The sequence below is a fragment of the Scyliorhinus torazame genome, chromosome 10, assembly GCF_047496885.1.
Source record: "Scyliorhinus torazame isolate Kashiwa2021f chromosome 10, sScyTor2.1, whole genome shotgun sequence".
In the NCBI taxonomy this organism is placed as follows: Eukaryota; Metazoa; Chordata; class Chondrichthyes; order Carcharhiniformes; family Scyliorhinidae; genus Scyliorhinus; species Scyliorhinus torazame.
In genome coordinates, this window is record NC_092716.1 from 178,701,484 (window position 1) to 178,721,970 (window position 20,487).

General features: G+C 44.0%; 1 protein-coding gene across 1 annotated transcript in view; it reads right to left on the reverse strand.

The window, feature by feature from the left end:
* ddb1 (damage-specific DNA binding protein 1) overlaps positions 1-20,487 on the reverse strand; it is a 118,458-nt gene that overhangs the window by 69,345 nt on the left and 28,626 nt on the right. Inside the window, exons 7-13 of the mRNA XM_072518998.1 lie at positions 16,228-16,386; positions 15,637-15,720; positions 14,333-14,449; positions 13,196-13,298; positions 11,739-11,814; positions 8,225-8,333; positions 4,791-4,969 (exon numbers count right to left, since the gene is read on the reverse strand). Of these exons, the coding sequence (XP_072375099.1) occupies positions 4,791-4,969; positions 8,225-8,333; positions 11,739-11,814; positions 13,196-13,298; positions 14,333-14,449; positions 15,637-15,720; positions 16,228-16,386 (827 nt within the window). The remainder of the gene's footprint in view (positions 1-4,790; positions 4,970-8,224; positions 8,334-11,738; positions 11,815-13,195; positions 13,299-14,332; positions 14,450-15,636; positions 15,721-16,227; positions 16,387-20,487) is intronic.

The following is a 20,487-nucleotide window of genomic DNA, read 5'->3' on the forward strand; positions in this document are numbered from 1 at the left end:
CGTGTTATCGCTGTGGGCGCTACTTGATCCGAAAAGGAAATGCAAATGAGCCAACACTTTGCTTACGTAAATTGGAAGCAATTCCCATCTCCGCTGGTGTCGGATTCACTGGCACCGGAATTTGTGTTGAAGAGCATGACAAGATGGAGCTGCTTCTAGGCGCTCTACTCATCACATGCTCTCATTCCAGCTATGAAGATGGTCAGAGAAGACATGCCAATCACCTCCATGCTAAGAGGATTGTGTAGGGGCTGGTCCTACAGCTGGGGGGTGAGCGAGGGAGGCGTGAGTTTGCTGGCATATTAGCTGCAGCGTGATGCGAGTCCTGTGACAGAAAGCTGGTCACGTTTCCTGGATGGGAGTAAGGCTGCAGTGGACAGGCATGGCATGCAGATAGCTTGTGATCCGGAGGGGCAGACTAGCTGGTAGTGTCACGGGTGAGGCCTTACTCAGAACCACAGAAACCCGGCAGTGCTGAGAGGCCATTCAGCCCATCGAGTCTGCACCGATCCTCTGAAACAGCACCCTATCCAGGCCTATTTCCCTTCCCTATCCCCATAACCCCACCTAACCTACACATCCCTGGACACTAGGGGCAATTTTGTCATGGTCAATCCACCTAACCTGCACATCTTTGGACTGTGGGAAAAACTGGAGCACACGGAGGAAACCCGCACAGACAAGGGTGATTGTCTGCGGAGTTTGCACGTTCTCCCCAAGGCTGGATTTGAACCTGGGTCCCTGGTGCTGTGAGACAGCAGTGCTAACCACTGGCTTCCAGTGCCTACACCTGGTCGGCCAGTGACTGAACATGGCCATCCCTATCCTGTTCATGATGCTACTGGGGTGAGGGTTTCTGGGGGCGCGGGCTGAGTGGGTTCCCACATAACCAGAGGCTCTCCGAGCATTTACAGAACACAGTAAGCAGCAAGGTGTGAACATCCAGAAGCCTCAAAGGGGTGTGTTTAAATTGCATATTGCAGCAATGGCGGTCTGAGCCAGGTCACCCCCATCCTGAAAGGGGAACCCCGGGTGCACGGACGTGGCACCAAGTTGTTCCCCACTACTCCCTGCGGCGCAGACAGCCACCTGCCTGCATACCAGACAAAATTAGTGAGTTTTCTTTACCTTCTCGCTCCCCCTCAACAGCCATGGTCCCAGGTCCTGCTTGTGAATACTTGCACCAATTTGTGCCTGTGTGCCTCCTGCCTGAGAGGGGTCGAGCATCGCGGATGGGTGGAACATACGGTGACCAACCCGCTAATGACATTCAAATCCGTGCAAATGACGGTTTTACATGGGCTCACCGAAGCAGGGCACAAACTTCACTAATACTGCCAGCGGGGGAACCAGTGTATGGTGTCGGAATCAGCGGCACGTGCAATGCCACAATTTTTGGATTATCTGATATTCTCGACCCAATCACGATTCTAGCTTTCTAGCTGTCGATGCCAGGAGGCAGAGAATCCAGAGGCGGAGAATCAAACCCCAGAGATGCAGTGAGACCAGTTGGCTCACACTGGTGATAAGCATCTAGGGAAGATTTCAAGAGAAATTCACAGAAGTGGTTTCAGGTGCCATCTGCCGCTAGGTTTCAGAGCATGATGTGTCAGACCACATTTTTCCTGTTGGTTTACATGGACGATATACTTATTGAGAATATTATAGTATAAAATAGGGGATCTTTGCAAGACGTTGAGAGCATATAGATGAAGGCGGCAGAAACTGCGGCTAGTGGGCCTACCTAAAGGAGTGGAAGGTGTGAGTGAAGTTTTGAGGATGCTGGCGGGGCTGGTGGCGGAGGGGATGCTGGATAAGGCCCCTGAGGTGAACAGAACACACAGGTCTCTGAGGCAGAAGTCTAGAGTGGGGGAGCCACCTCGAGCGGTGATCGTGAGGCTCCACAAGTTTGTGTAGAAGATTCTGCAGTGGGCCAGGGAAAAGCGCAACTGCGAATGGGAGGGGAAGAAGGTCCGAATATACAAGGTCATTGGAGCTGAGCTTGCAAAACGACGTGCAGGGTTCAACAGAACCAAGGTGGCGCTGTATCGGCAGCAGATCAGATTTGGGATGCTCTACCCGAATACTGGGAGAAGTGAAGTCGAATGTTAGTTCATCAGCTGCGGAGGCAGGCCGCGTCCAGGGAATTATTGAAGATATGGGGCAGGGGATGTGGTGTTGGAGCCGGGGAAGATAAATGAGGCCAAAGAGAAAATGCTGGAAAATGTCAGCAGGTCTGGCAGCATCTGTAGGGAGAGAAAAGAGCTAACGTCTCGAGTCCAGATGACCCTTTGTTTCCTCCGGGCGCTCTGGTTTCCTCCCACAAGTCCCAAAAGATGTGATCGTTCGGTGAATTGGACATTCAGAATTCCGAATCAGTGTACCCAAACAGGCGCCAGAGTGTGGCGACTCGGGGATTTTCACAGTAACCTCATTGTAGTGTACTTGTGACACTAATAAAGATTATTGTGAGATACCTGGGGATTCAGTAGCAAGGGAATGGGCGATGTTTCACAAATGGGATTTAACAAAACTGGTGAAGGAGGCTAGGGAGGATCTCAAGACGTGGGAAATGCTGCACTTGACTTTGGCAGGGAGTGTCCAAGTGATGAAGATGAACATTCTGCCACGGTTCCTGTTCATATTCCAGGCACTCACGATCTTTATACCGAAGGCTTTCTTTCGAAAACTAGACACGATTATTTCGGACTTTGTATGGGCAGTAATAGTACCATGGGTTAAGAGGCAGTAGGGAGATTTGGGGTTGCCGAACCTGCTACATTACTATTGGGCAGCGAACATGGAGATGAGCCGATGGTGGAAAAGAGAATGGGTAAGGATGGAGGTGGAATCCTGTAGGGGGTCCAGCTTAAGGGTTATGGTGATGGCGACGTTGTCAATGGCGCCAAGCAGATACTTGCAGAGCCCTGTGGTGCTTTCCACGGTGGCGGTCTGGAACCAGCTGAGGAGACACTTAAGGATAGAGGGGGTGTCGGTGTGAAAACAGTTTTGAGCTTGGGGGGGGGGGGGGGGGGTGAGAGTGTGTATGTGTGAGAGAGCGAGAGAGAGATAGAGAGAGATAGAGAGAGAGAGAGTTTCGGGACCTGCAGGTGAGGGACTTCGCGCATAAGGTTTGGAAAGAGTTCCCCAGGTTGCCGAGGTACATCCGGATGTGGAAGGGAAGAAAGGATTGGAGACACATACAGGTGGCTGGGAGAACAGGGAGGTGAGCGGGTGGTGAAGATTAAGGAGATGTGGGAAGGGGAGCTAGGAAGGGAGATAAACTGGGGAGTATGGAGTGAGGCACTACGAAGGGTAAATGTGACCTCCTGGTGCGCAAGGATGAGCCTGATACAGTTTAAGGTCGTACACAAGGTACATATGACGTGGGCAAGAATGAGTGGGTTCTTTCAGGGGGTGGCAGGCAAGTGCGAGAAGTGTGGGCAGGGACCAGCAAATCACAGGCATATGGTCTGGGGCTGCGAAAAGTTGGAGAGTCTCTGCACGGGAATGTTTGCGGCGACTAGCAAGGATAGTAGGGGAGGAGGTTGAGCTGGACCCTTTGGTGGCTATATTCGGGATATCTGAGAAGCCAGAGCTGATGGAGGGGAGGAAGGCCGATGTTGTGGCCTTTGCCTCTGTGATTGCCCAGCGATGAATGTTATTGGAATGACGGTCAGCAACGTCATCGGGAGTAGCGGCTTGGTTGGGTGACTTATATCAGTTTCTTCGGCTGGAAAAGATCAAATACGAGTTAAGGGGTTCAGCGGAGGGAAGGTGGGGAATGTTCGTTGAAGGGGAGGGGTGCACAAAAAGGGGGGGGGGTAATTTGTACAAACTGTACAGTTGTGTGTTGGGAAGTTTGTTTCCCGAATTGATTATGTGTTGTAACTTTTTATATACATTTGGAATAAAACACATTAAAAAAAATACGTTTGTAACTTGTGTGTCCTTTAAAATCTTTGTACATCTAAGATCTAGGTAGGGTGAAGGAGTATTGTATCATAGTCAATCTTATGTTTAATTTATTTTTTTCTTTTGTTAAAAGTTATTTGGCTGTCCTGTGACTCCTTTAAACCATATCTTTGAATAAAAAATAAAATTATGGTCTATTGAGCCAGGGTTCCATTCTGGGACCTTACTGCCCAGTCGTAATACAAGCTGGGATCATAACAGGTGGTAGACCACACAGCCCCACAAGCCTTTTCTGCATTGCTGTGAAACTGCATTTGCCTTGTGACTTTACGGACCATGAAAGGTGCTATACAAGTGCAAACTCTCTCTTTAACAGGAATGGCTGATAGCACAAAACTGCCCTCCATCTCCCTCCATTAATTGGCAAATTAACATTGATGGGTCACAGGATGTGAAATGTCCCATGATTAATCACAGAATCGCAGAATTTACAGTGCCAAATTAGGCCATTCAGCCCATCGAGTCTGCACCGGTCCTTGGAAAGAGCACCCTACTCAAGCCTACACCTCCAGCCTATCCCCGTAACCCAGTAACCACACTTAACCTTTTTGGACACCAAGGGCAATTTAGCATGACCAATCCACCTAACCCGCACATCTTTGAACTGTGGGAGGAAACCAGAGCACCCGGAGGAAACCCACGCAGACATGGGGAGAACGTGCAGACTCCACACAGACAGTGACCCAAGCCGCAAATCGAACCTGGGACCCTGGAGTTGTGAAGCAACTGTGCTAACCACTATGCTACCGTGCTGTCCACAGTAATGTAATTACTATTCCATTATAATTAGGTTCCCATTAGAATGGATCGATTACCTGATTTGTTTGAGCTCTTTGGGATGGATTTCCAAGTAATATAACACACGGCCCACTGCCACCACCACTTGGCTGTTATTACAGGATGCAACACTGATGTTCTTTCCATTTGGTTCCTTCCACTCACTAACCAGTGATTTGGGCTCTTGGCTAACCAGTCGCACTGAACCAGATGTTATCTGCATGGTGAAACACTTATTAGCACTTGAAAGGCACTAAACGGCACGTAAATGTTACAACTGAACAATGGATGGTATACAAGGATGCAAGCTAATTATTCATTATGAGACACATTAAAACTAGAATGTATAATACAGATTTTTAGGAAGTAGAAAAGGCCCAAAGACCCAAATTTGGATACAAGTCACTCAGCACTGGAGCCGAGTCATATTTACATAACGTAGGATTTTAACTTCCCAAACATTTAATGGCTAATGATGAATCCTGCATTATTGAAAGAAGGACAGTTGAAAAATCTCTATACATTAAAACAACTAACACTGTATTTAATTAAGGATACCAACAATAATTGAATACTTAATTTAGGTTTCATGACCCTGATGCAGACTCAAGACTGCCATGAGCAAAAAACATGCAGGCGACAGTGACAGTACCATTCAATTCAGCCATTCTAAATTGCCTAAATTATTGTTTTAAAAATTTGGAGCAATAGTTGAGGATTTAATTCAGGCCAATTAGGCAACTTTATTAAGCAGGGATTTATTTAAAATTCATTCATGGGATGTCACGGTCGCTGGCTAGGCCAGCATTTATTGCTCACCCCAATTGCCCTCGAGGTGGAGGTGGTGATCTGCCTTCATGAATCATTTTGTTTTTAAATTATAAATTTAGAGTACCCAATTATTTTTTTCCAATTAAGGGGTAATTTTTACCCTGCACATCTTTTTGGGTTGTGGGGGTGAGACCCACGCAGACACGGGAGAACGTGCAAACTCCACATGGACAGTGACCTGGAGCCGTGATCGAACCTGGGTCCTCTGTACCTTGAGACAGCAGTGCTAACCACTGCACCGCCGTGTTGCCCCTAATCATTGCAGTTCATGTGATGTACGTACAACCGCCACTGTATTAGGAAGGGTGGTCCAGGATTTCGATCCAGTGACAGAGAAGGAATGAGGAATGGTGATACAGTTCAGAGTCAGGTTGGTGCGACTGGGCGAGGAAATTGCAGGTGGTGGTATTCCCATGTACCTGTTGCCCTTGTACTCCCTTCTAGGTGACAGTGATTGTGGGTTTGGAAGGTGCTGTCAAAAGAGCCTTGGGAAATTGCTGCAGAGCATCTTGTCGATGGTACATACCACTGCCACGGTGCACCGGTGGTAGGGGGAGTGAATTTTTAAAATAGTAGATGAGGTGCCAATCAAGCGAATTGGGGAAACACGGCGGAGTAGTGGTTAGCACTCCTGTCTCACGGTGCCAAGCACACAGGTTCGATCCTGACCGCGGATCACTGTCCATGTTGAGTTTGCACATTCTCCCAGTGACTGCGTGGGTCTCACGCCCACAATCCAAAAAGATGTGCAGAGTCGGTGAATTGGCCATGCTAAACTGCCCCATAATTCAAAGAAAAATTGGGTACTCTAAATTTATATTTAAAAAAAAAAAGAGGGTCACTTAGTCCTGGATGGTGCTGCACTCATCCAGGTAAGTGGACACATTCCTAACTTATGCCTTGCCGGTTGTGGGAGTCAGGAAGTGAGCTACGCTCTACAGAATTCTTATGTTATTTGATAATAGTAGAAAAGGAAAATTAAATATTTTGCAAATCAATTTAAAGAAAATCCAGATCTTGCTGCATTCGAACACTGACTGCTCATTAGTAAATCCAACTGGAATCAAAGCATTGTACAATTATCACCAAACAGGCATAGTTCGGATTCCCATGATTGGGGAAAGTTAATTAATAAAGCAGCTGATATTAATGGGGCCTAGGAGCAACGTCCTGGGACCAAAATGATTGGCTTCCAACAATCAATTTTACCATGTGCAAGATATGTCTTCAGTCATTGGAAAGGTTTTATCTGATCCTGGTTTAGTTTTACTCGGGCACCTTGGTGCTTTACATTAGTCAAATGCCTTCTTGTCCTGTAATCTCACCTCCTTAAATCAAGTCTTATGTTCGCTTTTGGGCAAAGACTGATAAGGTCTATGGTCAAGTGATATGGCGGAAAACAAACTGAGCAGCGAGTATATTACTGGTGACTAAGTCAAAGAGAGTAGCATTGTTGAGTGTTCTTTTACTTTGCCGATTGTTGGAGTACGGAGATAGGGCAGCTAATCGCTGGTTTAGATTTGTCTTGTTTATGTGGACAGGTTTTAACTTGTCAATTTTCCATTGTTTTTCCTAAATTAAAGATCTTCACAGAAAGGTTTATCCAAACTAGAACTGTAGGATTAGAAAGAAAGAAATTAGGATAATTAAGGTAGTTATTATGGAATGGTTATTATGCAATACTATCTGGTTACCAAAAAGCTTCATGCAATAGGAGAAATGGGAAGCAGAGTTGAGAGGGGAGATCAATTGGGGAGTATGGAGTGAGGCTCTGCGAAGGGTAAACGGGGCCTCCTCTTGTGCAAGGATGAGCCTAATGCAGTTTAAGGTGGTGCACAGGGTGCATATGACTCAGGCGAGAATGAGTGGGTTCTTTCAGGGGGTAGCTGATGAGTGAGGGGGGGTTGGGGTTTGCGAAAAATTGGGAAGATTCTGGGCGGGAGTGTTTGCGGTCTTAGCCAGGATAGTGGAGAAGGAGGTTGACCCGGACCCTTTGGTGGCGATATTTGGGGTTTCAGAGAAGCCGGAGCTCATGGAGAGGAGGAAGGCCGATGTCTTGGCATTCACCTCTCTGATTGCACAACAGAAATTTTTGCTGGAGTGGCGGTCGGGGTCGGCATCGCCACCGGGGTAGCGGCTTGGTCGGTTGACCTGTACGACTTCCTGCGATTAGAGAAGATAAAGTATGAGTTATGGGGCTCTTCTGGGGAGTTTGAGGAAAAGGTGGGGGGGATGTTTGTGACCATGCTTGAGGGGCTGTTGGTCGCGGGGGAGGGTGAACAAGGGGAAAAATCTGTACAGACTGTATAGTTGATTGTTGGGAAGTTTGTTTCCTGGGGTGTTTATTCGCTGTAACCTGTTTTTATACCTGTTTACAATAAAATACATTTTAAAAAAGAAAAGCTTCATGCATAGGATTGCAAATCCTATGGTAGTACATTTGTTTGGCTATATTTGTTTATTCTCACATTCTGTGCCATATACTGATATAGAAAATTACAAATGCTGCAACAAAACTTTTTACTTTGGGTGACGACACTGCCCATTACAAGTTAGAAGATGGAGCCACAGATTTATAGGAACCCCAGATAAAACATGTTTCCACTTGACAATTAAATGTCCCATCTAGAATCTTTCACACCTGAATGAGTTGATGATGGGCCACATTTCCACAGTAGAAGGTCTGTTGGTCATCAACAAAGCCTGGCATTTCAGTCTCTTCCACCTCCTCCCCATTAAGCATCAGCACACTGCAGTTAAGTGAAAATATATGCTCAGTCAGCCTTTTTCGGTAATATTTCCCTCTCCCAAGTTCTCCTCCTCAGATTCCTGGGTTAACTGGAGCCCAAAATAGTGGATTTGTCTGTTCAAGGAAAATACTAGAACAGCAAGTTACAGCTCGGGAGGACAGTGATTGGAAGAAGTCATTCATCACAAGTCATGGAAAACAAACCATTTAATTATTGATCACACAAAATTAGCGAGAATGCAAGGCGCTAGTGGAAAAAAACTTCCAAAAATGATTGAACTGAGTCAATTTTTGGTTTTGTATTCCAATTACACTCTGTTTCTGATTCCATGTACAACTTCAAAAAATTATGTGCAGAGCTAGGGAAAGCAGGACGACAAAACAGGAATTAATCGGTTTTAGTCATGAGCTTTCAGCAGCCATTGATTTCCCTTTGGTATAAAATTGAGAGACAGCTCTAGTACCTCTGGAGTTTAAAAAAAAATGGGCAAAAGAACAAAATAGAAAGGTAATTATATGAGAACTAAAATGGGTATATATAAAATATGTGCAGCATGAACATTTAAATGATCCTCATAGAAACCAATAACATTTAAAGAGATAAAGATTTCAGGTTTTAAGACTGTTACTGTAACAAACTAAAAGCAACAGAGACTAAACATTATTTAGTCGGTAACTAGTACTTTAAACTACAGTAAATATAACGCTTATTACTGTTTTAACACTGATAACCCCACACTATATGTATATTTTCTCGCATGTTCTCCACTGGATTAGTCTTTAAAAGGACACAGCACACAGTCAGTTCTTGCTCCCAACAGTTCATTTTTCCATGCTCTGCCAGTGGTTACTTTAAGTTTTCGACAAATTCCTTAACCATCTACCAGCAGCAATGTCCATTCCAGCATTTACTCCTCCTAGCCTTGCCAGAGTAAGTCTTCTGGTCTTTAGAGTGCCACAGGATATGTTGCTTCAACCAGAGGCAATGCTCTCTCCCACAAGTAACGCACTCATCTTTGCTGACCACAGACATTACAGTCTTTACTCTTGGAGATCGCTCTCTCAATGGGCTAAATGGCCTAATTCTGCTCCTATGTCTTATGGTCTTATGACTTTTCCCCAGGGTAGAGGGGTCAATTACTAGGGGCCATAGGTTTAAGGTGAGAGGGGCAAGGTTTAGAGTAGATGTACGAGGCAAGTTTTTTACGCAGAGGGTAGTGGGTGCCTGGAACTCACTACCGGAGGGGGTAGTGGAGGCAGGGACGATAGGGACATTTAAGGGGCATCTTGACAAATATATGAATAGGATGGGAATAGAAGGATACGGACCCAGGAAGTGTAGAAGATTGTAGTTTAGTCGGGCAGTATGGTCGGCACGGGCTTGGAGGGCCGAAGGGCCTGTTCCTGTGCTGTACATTTCTTTGTTCTTTGTTTGTTCTTTGACTTCGATTCTCTTCACCCATTCAGGGCAACCTGGATTTCCCACCAGGTCTTATGGACCATGGATTCAATATTTGGAGAGATAGAGGTACTTGTAGGCTGGGAGATATGTTCAGTGGTGCCCCCTCCTCATTCTTTGAGCAGCTATGCCAATAATCTGACATTCCAAGGGCAGCATGGTGGTGCAGTGGTTAGCATTGCTGCCTCACGGCGCCGAGGTCCCAGTTTCGATCCCGGCTCTGGGTCACTGTTCATGTGGAGTTTGCACATTCTCCCCATGTTTGAGTGGGTTTCGCCCCCACAACCCAAAGATGTGCAGGGTAGGTGGATTGGCCACGCTAAATTGCCCCTTAATTGGAAAAAATGAATTGGGTACTCTAAATGTATTTTTTAAAAAACAATCTAACATTCCAAGACACTCCTTTTTTAAATATCTGCAACTTAGAGACGTCATCCTTTTTTAAAAAATTCCAATTAAGGGCCAATTTCACGTGGCCAATCCACCTACCCTGCACATCTTTGGGTTGAGGGTTGAGACCCAGGCAGACACAGGAGGAATGTGCAAACTCCACATGGACAATGACCCAGGGCTGGGATCGGACTTCGGTCCTCGACGCCATGAGGCAGCAGTGCTAACCACTGCGCCAACATGCCGCCCTACAGATGTCATCCTTGATAAGACAACTATGCATCTTGACACTTCTATTTCCCCAGTGGAAAATATCCTGACTTCTGCGGAGCCCAAACAGTTAATTAGAAAGTTTTATGATATCTTGTGTTCTAGATCCTGTGTGAGTTTATTGGGTACATTGCAGTTTTGGGAGAGAGATTTGGCAACCAACATGGATGAGGAGACATGAGGTAGTATATGGGACGATGCCAATAAAACATCGTTCTCTGAAGGAGACTCTGTTCAACATACTGCACCGTTTGCACATTACACCGAGTTTGGTTTGACTCTGCTATTTCCCCCTTGTGCCTAAAGTGCCTGGCAGTAGAGGTTGATTAAATACACTGTGTATGGTCCGATCAAGATTCAATCCTATGGTCTGGTGTAGTTAAGGAGCTTGACAGGATATTTGGCACGGTCTTGGAATTTGATTCTTTATTCTGGATCTTCCAGATAGGAGAATTATTGGCACGATGAAAAAAGGCTGCATAACATCCTAATCTTTGCAGTTTGAAAATATATCTTCTACTCCTGGATTAGTGACAAGTATCCTTCAATTTCAAACTGGTATAAAATAGTAATGGATTGTATTCCTCTAGAATTCATGACTTTTGTACTCCATTCGAAGTCAGATTCCGTAAAGTATCTCAAATTTATAGGCTCTGCTCGGTTTGACCGGTTAACTGTTCCTGCAAGGTTTTCCGTGAGCCATGTTGCAAGTCTTAATTTTGTTGTAAATAAAGGCTTCTATCATGTTTGCATGGTTTTATCATCTCTCTCCCTCTTCCCCCCACCCACATTATGGGCAGCACAGTAGTTAGCACCGTTGCTTCGCAGCACCAGGGTCCCAGGTTTGATTCCCGGCTTGGGTCACTGTTTGTGCGGAGTCTGCACATTCTCCCCGTGTCTGCGTGGGTTTCCTCCGGGTGCTCCGGCTTCCTCTCACAAATCCTGAAAGACGTGCTTGTTAGGTGAATTGAACATTCTGAATTCCCCTCAGTGTACCCGAACAGGACCAGAATATGGCGACCAGGGGATTTTCACAGTAACTTCATTGCAGTGTTAATGTAAGCCTACTTTTGACAATAATAAAGATTATCTGCTGTGTAATTAGAGACACTAGTTCTCAAGGACCATAGTTCTGAAATTATCCTGTCTTTCTCTGTTCTTATGTTTGCAGAAATAATTGTTCAGTATTGTACCAGTTTGTGTTTTTTAATTTTGTTGCGTTATCTGTAAAAATAATTGAACTCCAATATATATCCATATTTAAAAAGTTAAGGAACAGCTGCTTACCGAGTCTGTCCGACAAATGAGAGTACCAACATATCATCGGTATCACGAGTGGAATCAGAACGTAGTGGCCACAGACCTAAGGACATAACAATCAGGAAATAAAGGGGAAAAAAATTATATTTGTGTCAAAAAATATATTTAAAATAGCAAACGGAGCATTCAATTTGCACACAGCTTAATCTGTTTTTTTGATGCAACTGGCTGAGTCAAGCATGTAGACCACACAAGGGAACTCTTGGATCATCTTGAAAACATGCTACTGGATCTTCAATGTCTACTGAATAACCAAAACAGGCAGACCAAACTTTGACTCCGCATCTAATCGAACAATTAGCACTTCCAGTAAGGCAGCACTCGTGATTCCCAGCATCAAAAAAGTTAAATTGTCAAAATTATGCAGTCAGGAAAACAAGAGGGTACAAATTCACTTTTCCTAATTATCTCCCTTTCTCTAGTTATTGCCTAGTTGGTGCACAGTTCACTCTGATATCATTGAGTGCCCATTCTTCAAGCGAGAGCCTCAGCAAGGGATAAATTTACAACTGGTTGCAGGAATTAAAACAACATTGCAAGTTATCTAACTTTGAGGATGCACATTGCAAAATCTTTTTAACAGTATTTCACCAGCTGATCACTCAAGCTAATTAGGTGCCGACAGATTTTCTATTTAATCAAACCCCCCTGCAAGCAGTTCAGGCAAGTACATCACATATTGTGGTACTACCCCCAACAAAGGAAAAGATTGCACCAGCTTTTTGCAATCTGCCAGAATGAGCTGATCGCAAGCAGCAATTGGGCCAAAATGATTGGATCAAAACATTTAGTAATGGAAAGAAACAATCAAAGTTTCTGATCCAGACTGATGAATTGTTCACATAAATGATTTTCTAAACAAGTGATCACAGGCATGTGCAGCCACAACCCAATCAGGGTCTGCACCTTCCAAAGAAAGAAAATCTAAGAGCTGCTGTTACATTCCTAGCTTGAATAGAATTAGAATCACAAAGCTAATTAAGACGAGAGGCAGAACGTAGAAGCCAACATTTTAGATGGGTATAGGGAGTAGCAAAGCAAGTAAGACTGAATCAAAAGTATTTTAAAACTATGAAACACCTGAATAAAATCTTTTTTTTTTTTTTAATTAATTTAATGTACCCAATTCATTTTTCCCAATTAACGGGCAATTTAGCGTGGCCAATCTACCTAGCCTGCACATCTTTTGGGTTGTGGGGGCGAGACCCATGCAAACACATGGGAGAATGTGCAAACTCCACACGGACAGTGACCCAGAGCCGGGATCGAACCTGGGACCTCGGCGCAGTGAGGCAGCAGGGCTAATCCACTGCGCTACTGTGCTGCCCTAGAATAAAATCTTTATATGTCACTGAATGTTTATAAAATGTGCTCAATCACAGTAAAAGCTGGCACCTTTTACTTGGTCGATTTTGAATACATACCCTTAATACCAGGAAGATCGATGCTCGCATGCTCATGGATCCCAATTCCATTCCGAATTATTCTCAAAGAACCTTCTTTAAATGCTCCTGAACAAGTTACCAGCTTTATTGAGAAAGATCACATGATCAGTCACAAACACATACAGCAATCCTACAACATCCCTGCTAACCAAAAGGTGTTTTCACCAAGTGCATTTTCACTGCTCAAAATTTGAAATTGCAAGACTTTGTCTTTTCTTTTACTGGTTAGCAAATCTTGAAAGAGTGAAAATATGTTTGTAATTCTCTCTCTTCTTCACCTTTGCCACGGTGCAGTCCCTTGGATATTTGCTGCATTCCTATATCTGAAAGTGCTCACTCTTGTAGTTGAGCCTAGACAGTAACTAGTAAGTAATTTGACCATGAAGGACTTCACAAGTCCTAATTCAATGTCCATGTTGGTTTGCATGGGTTAGAAACGTAGGCTGGCTTTCTCTCAAACATTTAACATTTGAGTAGCAAGCACCTTACAATTTCCACAACATAAGCACGTCTTCCTTTGCAGTTTCCTTGAATACTTAACTTTCTCCTCTCTGGCCGAAGGATGAGGTCGTCAATTGTTGCTCCACCCACTGCTGTCACATGACCCACTTGTGTTCTTTCCAAATTACGTCAACTAGCTCACTGATAATATTTAACAGCAGTACACTCTCAGACTCCAGCTGAGGAATCAAATATCAGAAAAAAAAACACAGAGCAGCGTAGCAAACTATCTTCCCAAGGCTGATTGTGATTGGCAAATAAACAAAAAAAAAACACAACACAAAGACAATACAGGCTATACAAAAAGGATAGCAACACATCAGCATTGGCTTTGCCACCAAAGCTAGAGATCCAACCAAATAGCCAACAAAGAAATGATAGGACAGCTTTCAGCTTCTCTGACCGAATACCCTGCCATATCCCATGTCCTTAAGCTTATGAAATTACTGAACCAATAGGCACGATCATACTGGCAGACTCTTTACAATAACGGACACTCCCTGTAAAAAAAAATTAACAATTGCACTACAATGTGAAAATGGAAGATCAGCTCACCTCACCCTCAAAGACAAAACAGCCAATCATAGAATAGTAGGTTGAAATGCTCCACCTTACCTGGCCCTGTCCTTGTCTTTCCAGATCTACTACACACATGTCCACAATAGGGCCCAAATTGGTGAAGGTTTCCATGCCAGCAACATAGGATCCCTGCTCATTGCTATCCACGTTTAGCTGCAATAAAGACACTACAGATTTTTAAATAGAATATTTTTAGCCAAGATGTTTTATGCCACTTCAATTTTCATGTTTGTGACACTTAGCAAGTATCCCAAGTAAACAGTTTGTACTTCTGAATTGTACTTAGTTAAGGTGGAGGAAATTACTGTTTTTGTGACCTCAAAAATCTTATGTTTCAGTACTTTTCCACATAGTCCATGACAATAGGTTTTCTACAAATCAGCTGAATATATTTAAATCCCTTGCAAAACAAGCTCCCTTGAACCATAGTGCTCCATAAATCATGTTGCAAAACATTTCATCGCACCAAGTTAGTAACTGAAATGTTTGAATTCCACACCATTGTCTCCAATTTCAATTGGCCCATCAGCAGATGGAAAAGACCGAAGAACAGTCCATTCACAGGAAGAAAATAAAAGAGGGTCAATTGTCCAGTCTCAGTGTCACACATGTCTCAGCGCAAGAGGCATAAGAGCCAGTGTACTCAGGAGGAAACGTCAAGAGATCAGAAATAACAAAATACCTATCAGGGGAACAGAATGTTGCACATGACAACTCAGATGTAGAAAAATATCAACAATACGTTTTTATATCAATGAAATGTAATTTTACTGATCACATAATGCTCCTCCACCCACACCCTCACCCAATGTCTCATAATTCCCGGATAGTGGAGAGGGGATATCTCACAAGTTTCTTCTGAACAGGGAGAATATAAAGATGAAAGGCCACAAACTCCTGAGATTGAAATATAATAATAATAATCTTTACTAGTATCACAAGTCGGCTTACATTAACAATGCAATGACGTTACTGTGAAAATCCCCGAGTCGCCACACCACAGTGCCTGTTCAAGTACACCGAGTGACAATTCAAAATGTCCAATTTACCGAACAGCACATCTTTCGGGACTTGTGGGAGGAAACCAGAGCACCCGGAGGAAACCCACGCAGACACTGGGTGAGTGTGCAGACTCCGCACACAGTGACCCAAGCCAGAAATCAAACCCGGGTCCCTGCACTGTGAAACAAAAGTGCTAACCACTGTGCTACCGTGCGCCCATCCACTCAATGCAACAATTATTAGTCCAGTAACATGCTATGCCACGTTAATATGACAACATACATATAAAACTTATGCAACTGTAGCAGGCAAAGAGCTATTATGATTAAATTACGTACCTTAACAAGCTGAGAGTCGCCAAGACGAGATCCAACAAATACAACTCCATTGTCCAAATAGGTCAAGCATTCGGCAATAGATGTCTAAGGACAAGTGAGATTTAACATAATAGTATGAGATCAATATCTTGTTTATAGCTCATTATATGATCTAAGTTGTTAATTCTAAATGCATATAATGCTCTTGAGAACTACCCAGAAAGATGAAAGGTTTAGCATGCTGCAGCATAACAAACCCATAAAGTTAATGATGAGTGCAACAGCCACCATGAAATCTGGGTCCATAGTTACCTATAGCTGCAGTCAATGGCAAAAGAAATTCTGCCATTGCAGTATGTTAAAATAATTAGTGTAAGAACATGATCTACTGATTTTCTTTTGGCAGAAGAATGCATACAATGTTTATACACTATCTTCATGCGCTTTTAATGTAGTGTGAACTCATTTATTTTAAATGCACTAATTGTTTGCTATAATGGCAAAGTAATGTAATATGAGCATGTTAAATTGCTAATATCTTCAGCTATTATGTCAGACAGATTGTCACACGCCAACACAAATTTAGTCAAGAGGTTACGTTACAGTGCTGACCTCTCCTAACAGTTCTACACGGAGGTCTTTGACAGTGACGTTCCCATCCATTTGTTCTTCCCTCTCCAATAACAACATAAAAAGACGACCTTCCATATCTCCCAGCAAGTACCGGGAACCATTGGGATCCACACGATTATGGCAAACAATCGTGCTTTGCTGACAGGAAGGAGAAACAAAAAGACAATTAGGAGCTTATTCACATTCAAAATAATACTTGAAGACCATAACAATCCAGAGATTTTCCAACAGTAAATCATTTCCACTTATAACTGAATAGGCACTTCACCAAGTTAAAGAAAATAGTGTAAAGCTATGATGTTTTGTCAATACAGGAGTTAATTAAACCTTTGAATCCAAATTCATGGTATAGTTTGCGACTTTTATACCTTGGGCCAGCCCTAATTTCATGACAATCAATAGATCTTTACAAAATGATCGCACCAAAAATTTAAAAATCCCTTACAATAAAGTTAATGAGGCCGAGTGGTTCAATAACAAACTTTTCTGTTGCCAACAAGATCAATACAACTCCTTATTTTTGCAATCTTATACATTTTTGCATTTGGTTCCTGTTCAACCATGTGATTTTGTTAACCATTAGTTTGTCTTTGATTTTGCACCCCTCAGCACCAACCTCACACCATTCATTTAATGTAATGCACAGATATTCTCTTCTGCAAGACTAACAAGCATCTATGTAATCCATATCAATGATCACAGTTTATTCACACTCGGAAATAATTCATTAGTATGTATTTAAGCAGTTTATCCCAACCAAATGTATTCCCTATGAAGTGATTACTTTTCGTAAAGATTAAAACTGCGGGTGCAGTACTACAGGAATGTTGTATTGCCTGAGGCACCATCTTTCAGATGAAAATTCATTTATTTTTTTATAAATAGAGTACCCAATTCATTTTTTCCAATTAAGGGGCAATTTAGCGTGGCCAATCCCACCTACCCTGCACATCTTTTCGGCTGTGGGGGCGAAACCCACTGTCATGGGAGTGTCCCTTTAAGAAATGTGTGTTTATCAAATGGCTTCAGTGATGTCATTGTGCGGGTGAATTGGGCTGTGGCTCTGGCTTTTACTTTCGTTTTAAGCTGGGCGCTGGCTGTGGCTCTGAGTTTTATTTTCAGTTTACACAGTTGGAAGCTGGATTCAGACGAGGATGGCTTCTCTTCTCTCTCTCTGCATGTTAAAAGGTGTCCAGGTCACTTGATAATTTAAAAGTGATAACTGTTTTCTGTAAAGAATTCAAACCTACTGTTTTGGTTAAAAGTTTTTTTTTAAGTTTATTGGATGTTGGTATCAAATTAAAATAGGTGAAAGGGATGTTATTAAGGGTTTTATATATAAATATATACATTATATATGGAGAGAGAGAGAGAGAAAAAAAACTGTAGCTGTGTGGGGTATTTATGTTTGTAGTTGATAAAATGCTTACTGTGTGTGTTTATAGAAATGTTAACTGAATTCAAAGAATAAACCTTGTTTTTGATTAAGTGCTTAATGCCGCTGTTGAATAACACCTGAAGGGATGGCCCTTAAGTTCCTCATAACCAAAATCTATAAACAGTTGTGGGTCTGGTGAACTCCATGATATACTTTGGTGTTCTCTAAACCCTGGGGAGAATGTGCAAACTCCACACGGACAGTGACCCAGAGCCGGGAACGAACCTGGAACATTGGCGCCTTGATGCAGCAGTGCTAACCAGTGCGCAGCCGTGCTGCCCGGAGAATTTAGGCCGTGATTCTATCTGGCCACTAAAATGGACATAAAATATCACATGGCTCCATTTTTGAAGAAGGGTAAGGAAATTATCCCCATTGCCCTGACAGATAATTATCCCTTAATCAATATCAGAACAATAGATTATATGGTCATTATCACATTGCAATGAGAGTTTGCTGTATGCAATTTGGCTGCTGCATTTCCTAGATTAGAACAGTGACTACGCTTTAAAGTATATCATTGGTTTTAATGCCCTTTGCGATGTCCGGTGGGCATGAAGAGAACTATACAAATCCAAGTCTTTCTTTTCCAAACTCCGAATACTACATTTGCTTGGAGCTTGGGAGTATTTGATGGCAAAATATCAGCATTCACTGTCATTGCAACTTTTGGATTTAGCAAGTGTAGATTCACATGGGAATCCTGAAATTGCAGTGTGTTTTGTTCTGCCACAAACTGCATTGTGGACCTCCCACAAAGCCAGCAATGTGAAATCCAATGATTTGGCAAAAGCTTTTCTACTGCCGTATCATCAAGTTAAGCCTTGCTCAAGGAGGTGTAATGTGGTTTATAATGACAATCTGAATAATAACTACTGCTCAACAAATTATCTGGCCCTGAAAACATATTATACTTGTGGAATGTCTTTAAACCTCTCCAATAGATTGAAATACTTTCTAATATTCATATTTAGCTTCCACATTCTTCGTCAGTGATCACTCGCTAACGAGTATGATTGTCCACCTAAGAAATTCCATGTTACTGGTAAAGAGTTCTGTGGGTCCTTGCATGGCTAATGAGCCTGATCCTGGAGCCATATCTTCGACCGCACACCTGACAGCGTTTCCGGGAGGTGATTTTGATTTTCTGACCGCAAGTAGATGAGCCTGCTGGATGCATTTTTTCAGTCAAGTTGAGGACAGAAGACTAGTTTTTAGGAGGCCTTTTCTCACCCTTGCCACATGTAGAGTGAGCAGAGTGGATCCTAGTCTGGTCCTGAAAATATATTATACTTGTGGAATGTCACCCCGATAGAGCTGGAGGAGATGGTAGAGTTTAGGGGACATGCAGTCGGGCAAAGCCCCAGGGCCGGACGGCGATCCTGTAGAATTCTACAAGGAATTTTCGGAACTGCTGTGCCCACTCCGGCTAAGGACCTTCAATGAGGCCAAAGAGAGAGGGACCCTCCCCCCAACAATGTCACAGGCTTTGATTTCACTCATCCTCAAACGAGAGAAAGATCCACTAGTGTGGATCTTATAGACCGATATTGCTCCTGAATGTAGATGCCAAACTGCTGGCCAAGATCTTAGCTGCTAGGATTGAGGACTGTGTCCCTGGGATGATAGGGGAGGATCAGGCAGGCTTCATCAAGGGCAGGCAATTGAACTCCAACGTACGGAGGCTCCTAAACATCATCATGATGCCCTCAGAGGGAGGGGAGGCAGAAGTGGTGGCGACAATGGACGCGGAGAAAGCCTTTGACCGGGTGGAATGGGAGTACCTGTGGGAAGCGCTAAGAAGGTTCGGATTAGAGAGGTTGATTGGGTCCAGCTACTCTACCAGGCCCCAGTGGCAAGTGTGTGCACGAACAGGGTGAGGTCGGAATACTTTAGGCTCCACCAGGGGACAAGGCAGGGGTGCCCCCCCTCTCCCCGTTATTATTCGCCCCTGCGATACAGCCGCTGGCTATAGCGCTGCGGACCTCAAAGAACTGGCGGGGGTTGGTTCGGGGGTGGGGGGGGGAAAGAGTATCGGGTCTCGCTTTATGCGGATGATCTGCTCTTGTATATTTCGGATCCCCTAGAGGGGATGGGGGAGGTCATGTAGATTCTGAGGGACTTTGGCAATTTCTCGGGGTACAAACTAAACGAGAAGAAAAGCGAGATGTTCGTGATCCAAGCTCAGGGGCAGGAAAAGGGACTGGGAGAGCTTCCGCTGAAATTGGTCGAGAAGAGCTTTCGGTACCTAGGGATATAGGTGGCTCGAAAGTGGGAAGCCCTCCACAAGCTTCATCTATCTCGGCTGGTAGAGCAGATGGAGGGGGACTTCAAAAGGTGGGACATGCTCCCGCTATCTCTAGCGGGGAGGGTGCAGACCGTTAAGATGATGGTCCTCCCCAGATTTCTGTTCGTCTTCCAGTGCCTTCCCATCTTCATCCCTAAGACCTTCTTTAAGCGGGTGAACAAGATCACCTTGGGATTCTTATGGCAAATAAGACCCCGTGAGTAAAGAGACTGTACCTGGAGCGCAGTCGGGGGGGGCTGGCACTGGCGAACTTTTGCAGCTACTATTGGGCAGCTAACATAGCCATGATTAGGAAATGGGTATTGGGGGAGGGGTCGGCGTGGGAGCGGTTAGAGGCAGCCTCAAGTAAAGGTACCAGCCTCGGGGCACTTGCAATGGCACCTCTGCCGTTCTCGCCGGCCCGCTATTCCTCTAGTCCGGTGGTGGTGGCGGCATTAAAGATCTGGCGTCAGTGGAGAAGGCAAAGAGGAATGGAGGGAGCCTCAGTCTGGAC